Source organism: Microtus ochrogaster, chromosome 1 (genome assembly GCF_000317375.1).
Source record: "Microtus ochrogaster isolate Prairie Vole_2 chromosome 1, MicOch1.0, whole genome shotgun sequence".
NCBI lineage: Eukaryota > Metazoa > Chordata > Mammalia > Rodentia > Cricetidae > Microtus > Microtus ochrogaster.
Genome location: NC_022009.1, coordinates 52,442,003 through 52,448,959, shown reverse-complemented (window position 1 = coordinate 52,448,959; position 6,957 = coordinate 52,442,003). Strand labels below are relative to the sequence as shown.

Here is a 6,957-nt window from a genome sequence, read left to right as displayed (position 1 = left end):
GTGCGCCATAGCATTCCACAGCTGCTCCTGAGCACCTGTCAGAGGACAGTGCGCCATAGCATTCCACCCGATCTCTAGCTTTTGCCTTCGTTCTGCTGCGTGTCCTGGGCCTCGAGGGAGGAGTAGCTTTGTTTATAGACAGGCACTTATTCTCAGCACTTTGACCACTTAGAGTCTTTACCATCACCATTTTGCCATAGAGAGAAGTCTAAGTTAAAAAAAAAATGGCATATAATCCAAAGACTGAGAGTCAGTGTGTCAGAGTTAAAATAATTCTAAACAGGAAGATAATATGTTGGAGAACATCACTTCTCTAGGGAAGGGTGGCTAGCTAGTTTCAACACTTCAAATCACTTTTTAGAAGTGACAACTGGTTTACATATATTAAATTATGTTAACACTAAAATAGTCACTTTATGTTTTCCTGGAAAATTCCCGAGTCTTGAGTTCATATGGAATCTTATGAAGCCCTGCACTAGCGTCAACACTTGACGAACCTCTGTATTATAGACATGGTGAGATGGAGAACAGCGCTTCTGGCGTTTAAATAACATTGATTTTGCTTCTTTGGGAAAATGTAAAGATAGATGAGCATTTCATTTAGTCATGTGTCCAGTATTCAACCCCTGCCAACCATGCCTCCAACCCTTCCCACAGTGACATACAGAGAAGGAACTGGTGTGACCTGGACTCTGAGACGCTGATTCATTCTGTCAGGGCAAGCTGTATGTCATAATCAGATTCCAGTCATACTGTCATCCCCAAATTGTCATCATGAAATCCGGCTAAAGCTTTCATGGTGTGGGGCCTATAGAAGTAAGCTCTGTTTGTCTCTGCTCAGGGAAACTTCCACCGAGGGTTTAGACAAATCATAGTGTGTGTGGCCTCTCTCAGTCCAGTGCCCGAGTGCTGAGTTCACTTGGTTCCCAGGGCGGGGAGATGAATGTAGGGCTCCTCTGTGGCCGCATTGTGCATCCCTGATAGACTAGGAGATAGCATCGGATTCACCCTGACTCTCCACCTCGATACACGACAGACGTGGTGTAATCAGGAGCTGGGAACAGAAAGTGGTGTGCGGTTAGTATGAAGTGGGTGCCTCTCCTTGCCCTTTCGTCCAGAGACTCTCTACCCTCAGGCTAGACTGTTCCTCTGCCCGGTTAGATAACTCCAGTGGGGTCAATCATTGCAAGACAAACTGATTTTAGTATATTGGTGGCATTTGGCTTATGTAACACTTTATGCAAGTACTTATTACCCTAAATTCCAGAAAAAAAACAAGTAATGGAAAAGCAGAGAGCGTGTGGAAAACTGTGTCTGCTGAGGTAGCAAATGGCAAAGAAACAAAGAGCACATTGCTCTGCACCCTGGAGATTTACTGTGTGGGGAGGGGGCGGGGGGACTGGACGGTTACTGTTCTCTTTGCATCTGCATTGCCTTCTGAATGTCCTATGTGCATTTTTAGGTTTACTGCCATGTGGAGCCAAAACGCCAGGCACTGGCCCAAACAAACTTAGACCTGGCTGCAGCTACTGAAAAGCTAGAGGCTATCAGGAGGAAGCTTATGGTAAGTGTCACCTCCCATGAGGAGGTTCCCACCGGTACACACTGCCACACCTGCGCTTTAGCAAACAGAAAAGACCTTGGTCTCTCCTGAGTGCGTTTGGTGACATTCCAACTCCATGGATGCTTCTGAGGGTGTTCGCCAACATACTAACTCCATGGCTGTTCCTGAGTGTTCACCAATATACTAACTCTATGGATGTTCCTGAGTGCGTTCACTGACATACTAACTCTATGAGTGCTTCTGTTCTGTGTGCTGGACTCACACTCGCTTTGTTTGTTCCTCTGCTAGGTTTCCCAGTCTCATAGAAGGAACAAAGAAACTGAAGTCAAGCCCCCTAGAGTCAGATTTACTGGGTTGGGCCCACTGTTTACAATTCCACCTATACAAGTTCATTGACCTCTGATGACAGAGGGTTTCTCTTCTGTGACTGTGTACAAACTGAGAACCCTTATTCAAAATCCAAAAGCTTCAAAGTCCATCACTTTTTTGGTGCAACCATGATGCCTCAGATGGAGCATTTTGAATATCCAATGTTTGAAATTAGGGATGTTCCGCCTGTAAAATCTAAAAGTATTCGAATACCTGAGATGTCCCCAAGTCTTATATGGCCTCTCAACCTGTATAATAATCTTGTTAAGTAGATTGCAGGGCTCAAATGCCTAATGTATATTAAGACTTAGCATGGGGTCAAGTTTACACACTCAGTGCTTGGGGAATGTTTATAGCTATGAGTATCATCACCACTACTAGTTTTATAAACATACCAGTCTTGTGGTGTGACATTGTAAGCACATCCAAACGCAGCTCTGGTACCAAGTGCTACGAGCCAAGGAAGTCAGAGACCTGTTAGTAAGGTGTACTTGACATGCGCTGTGAAAGCTCTCAGGAGTCACAGTGATGAGGACAGGAAAGGCGTTCCTGCAGAGATGAAGGAATGAGGGCACCAGAGAGACTGTGCGGGAATGCTGACAGCAGAAAAGGGTAAGGCAGGAAAGGACGAAAGGCATTTTGCAAAGATAAGCAGAGGCCTTCTTAGCCTGTCATGCTGCAGAAGTTCAACTTTATCTGACTGCTAAAGAGCTAGATATGCCTGGGAAAAATGTAATAGGTTAATGACACCATCAGCAGCTGAGAGGATGCTGGAAGGGAAGATGTCTAAAGCAGAAAGACAAGTTCAAAGGCAGCCTGAGAGGGCTTTGTGGGTGCCTCAGCTGGGGCAGAAATGGTTGTGGCAGAGGGCCAAGGTGGAATGACGGCTAGCTGACAGATGGGGAGAGCAGGAGGACATGTGGACATGGAGAGGGTGAGGTGAGTGGCAGGGTAGCACAGAGAAGCTCCGCCACACTGACAGCTCACAGGAGCCCTCCAGCCTGCAGTTCCTCATCTAACATTTGTGATGAAAACAACAGCCTCTCAATGTGGATATAAGCGAGTATTGGTGTGACCTGGTACCCAGTCTGCCTTCTGCGAGGAGAGCCAGCCTCATACACACACACACACACACACACACACACACACACACATATATATATTTATATGGAATTCTCCCTCCTTGTGTGATGTTCATTTAGCTGAGTGATTTCCTTTCCAAGGCCTAGATAAATCATCTATCTATCTTCTATCTATCTATATATCCATCCATCTTTCTATCATCTATCTACTTACCTATCTTTTATCTATCTCTCTATGTCTATCATCTACCTACGTACCTATTTATCTTTGGGGGTGCCGATACACATGCACACACACACACACGCTCGCACACACACACACATGCACACATACAAGCACGCCTGCACACACACACACACCTGAGTGCATGCATGCATGGAAGTCAGAGGATAATCCCAGGTGTCATTTTTCACTTTCAGCTTGCTTGCTCTTGATTGTGGTATGGCCCACCAGCTTCCAGAGAGTCTAATCGCTGCCTCTCATCTTGATGAGGGAGTGGTGAGATCACCAGTGATTGCTGCTGCACTGGGCCTTCCCTGGGTTCTGGGCATCTGCACTCATGTCCTCACACTTACACAGCAAGCTCTGTAGCTCCTGGGTCTTCACCTCAGCCATCTTCCATGGATCTTAAACAAGGCTTAAGGATGACCATAAAGGAAGCTTCAACCCAGGCTCTTTAGGGTAGTGCCTCTCAGTGTGGTCCAGGTCAGCAGTAGCGTGTGTCACTGGGAACTGACCTAGAAGTACAGATTGGGTGTCCCATGTTCAGATGGATCAGAAACCTGCTCATCAATCCCAGCAATCATGGAGTTAACCCCAGTAGTTTAAGGTTTAACAGGAAGTGACATGAGTCTCTCAACTCTCGGATCCATATGTCTGATACTATAGCTTACACAAGCTTCAGCATTATAGAAAGCTAAACTTTCTGTTGTTGTTGTTTGTTTTTGAGGTGGGATCCACTTGGCTGCTTATATTTGTCAATGATGCAGCTATTTCATGATTTGCATTGCTACTGCAACACAAAACACACATGAATGAATAAGGTCAAGTTTCTAAGAATTGGAGACAGCAGTGACTGACTGGAAAATAGGATGGAAATAAACATTATAGATCTATTTCAGCTTGTTACTACAAAAATTTAGCTTCTAGCTCTTGAGAAGCAGAAGCAGGCAGATCTTTGTGAGTTCAAGGCCAGCCTGATCTGGAGCGTGAGTCCCAGGGAAGTCAGAGCTACATATTGAGACCTTATCCCAAAGAGTAAATAAATAAGGGTCTGGAAAGACCGCTGAGCAGACAAGAGCTGTCCTTGAAAAACTTGTTCTTCCAGAGGACCTGAGTTCAGTTCCCAGTGTCCACCTTAGGCAGCTCACAAACATCTGGGAGTCCATCTCCAGGGGTCCCAATGTCTCTTTTCAGATTAGCAAGAGATCTAACAAAAGCTGTGTTATGAATCTTAGGTCCCTTCGACCTTACAAGTAGCAAGATGATTACAGTGAGGTATCTCATAATCACCTGACATCTTAGTTGGTACTTTCTGTCTTAAGGCATTTAAGAGAGTCTACATATAGCCAACTAACTGGGCTCATTCTCAAGAAATGAGAAAACTCCCAGAATGTCATTTAGAAACTCTCAAGAATTGATGGCGGCTCATCTTGCTTCTTTTTACATGAGCCTTTGATCCTGACACTCTTCAGTTTGCTTTTCTGCATCCATAGTTGGAGATAATCTCCCTCTAAATGAAGCCACCCTCCAAATCAAAACATCCAAGTTTTTTGATAAGGCAAGAGATTATGTCTGAGTCTCAACACGCAATTCTCAAAGAAAAAATCCAAGTCGAGCCGGACTGATGAGGTGTTAGGGGTTCAGTAGCTGACATCTTCCTTCATTTCTGAGCTCTGGATGAGATGAACAGAATCAGTAGGTGGAAGAACATAGGTAAACCTCCACAGTTAGTTCCTCTGTCAATGAAGCAGGCACGGGGCACACACCTATAACCCCAGCACTTGAGAGGCAGAAGGAGGCTGTTGAGAGATCCAGTCCTGTCTGGGCTACAAAGTGAGATGGTCTCTGTTCTAAACTAATAAATAATGTAGCTACTACTGGAAGATTGGGAAACCCATATAGCAAGCTACTGGACCTTGTGGAGTGGCTCTGATACTTTGACCATCATCACAGCCTCCTTTCTTTTTTTTTAAATTTATACTTTTTTAATATTTATTTATTTATTATGTATACAATATTGTGTCTGTGTGTACACCTGCAGATCAGAAGAGGGCACCAGACCTCATTACAGATGGTTGTGAGCCACCATGTGGTTGCTGGGAATTGAATTCAGGACCTTTGGAAGAGCAGGCAATGTTTTTAACCACTGTGCCATCTCTCCAGCCCCACAGCCTCCTCCTTTTTTTCCTTAAAATATATGTGGTAAAAGTACACATATGGAGGCAAGGGAGTTCATTTCATGGCAACATGTGTCTTCCAGTGGCTGTAATGTTTGCCTTAACCAAAACATCTCCGAAGTTAATTTTGACTCCTTTTTTAGGATCTGGATCAGAATCTGAGCAAGCTTACAGCTTCGTTTGAAAAGGCAACAGCTGAGAAGGTTCGGTGCCAGGAAGAGGTGAATCAGACCAATAAGACAATTGACCTGGCCAACAGACTTGTGAACGAACTTGAGGCAAGTTGTCTTTTCTTAAAAATTCCCACTGAGTTATTCAGGCTGGCAACTTTGGATTTTATGATTATTTGTTGTCGACAACTAACTAACATAGAACTGATAGTATTAGAGAATATTTAATCATTACTTAGACTAAAAGATCCAAGTTACCAGAAGATGCCAATAATCATAAACCCAGGCATGAAGGCATATAATAATATACCTATAATCTCAGCATTTGTGTCTGGGAGTTCAAGGCTACCTTCAGCCACAAAACAAGTTCAAAGTCAGGTGGCTGACAAAGGACTCTATCTCAAAACAAAGCAAGCAATGACCAATCTGTTGATTTTTTTTAAAAGATTTTATTTTATATTTTATGTGCCTTGGTGTTTTGTCTGCATTCATGTTTGTGTGGGGGTGTTGGGCCCCCTAGAACTGTCGTTACAGACAGTTGTGAGCTACCATGTTTGTCTGGAAGAGCAGTCAGTGCTCTTACTGCTGAGTCATCTCTCCAGGACTGATTTTTGTTTTTAATATGTAGCTAGTAAACACAGTAAAATCTACATAGCCTCAGTCAGAAAAGACAGACATTGATATTTACACATGCACTGTTTACTGAGCTTACATACTTCTCTTTCAAAAAAGAAAGAAAGATCTGTGACAGGATTAGAACTGACAGCAATTAGCCTCATATCTTCTTCCATGCCCCTCACCCATGATCTGTAAACTGCAGCATGAGCTCCAGAGCTTCAGCATGGCTGTTCTGACTTTGTAGACTTTGTTTCTGGTTAACTCCTGTCCGTGCTTTATTTACAAGTTCTTTATAATGAAGTTTTAATTGTAAAAAATACCAATTTTATCCGGATTTAGCCATTTGTAGCCACTTTGAGGTGATGAAGTGTGCTGGCTAGTGGGTTATCTACTTATTTTTTCTTCTTTTTCTCTTCTCGCTCTTTGGGTGTTTTCCCTAAGACAGAACTCAGGCAGCTGCTAGGTAGTCTGCCATTGACTTCTACTAGCGGACCATACTTAACTGGTTATGTTTGTGGTGTTCACTCTTTTTATGGGTGACTAGCACACTAATATGAATGGCTTCCTAGTAGATAAAAGTCTTTGAGTAGTTCTCATTAAATGTTCCTTGTATGAATACGCACAGTTAAAGAACATGACCTCGGACATGAGTGAATTCCTGGTACCCAATTGTCCTTGTTCTCCCATGCCACACTAAATGATTCCAGGCACGTCTTTGAAGTTCTTCAACTTTGTTTTCTTGCCTCTTAAAATG

At 43.5% G+C, this 6,957-nt stretch overlaps 1 protein-coding gene across 1 annotated transcript in view; it reads left to right on the top strand.

Moving 5' to 3' along the window:
- Positions 1-6,957, top strand: part of Dnah11 (dynein axonemal heavy chain 11) — a 331,250-nt gene that overhangs the window by 239,125 nt on the left and 85,168 nt on the right. The window contains exons 61-62 of the mRNA XM_026781665.1: positions 1,463-1,564; positions 5,559-5,693. Of these exons, the coding sequence (XP_026637466.1) occupies positions 1,463-1,564; positions 5,559-5,693 (237 nt within the window). The remainder of the gene's footprint in view (positions 1-1,462; positions 1,565-5,558; positions 5,694-6,957) is intronic.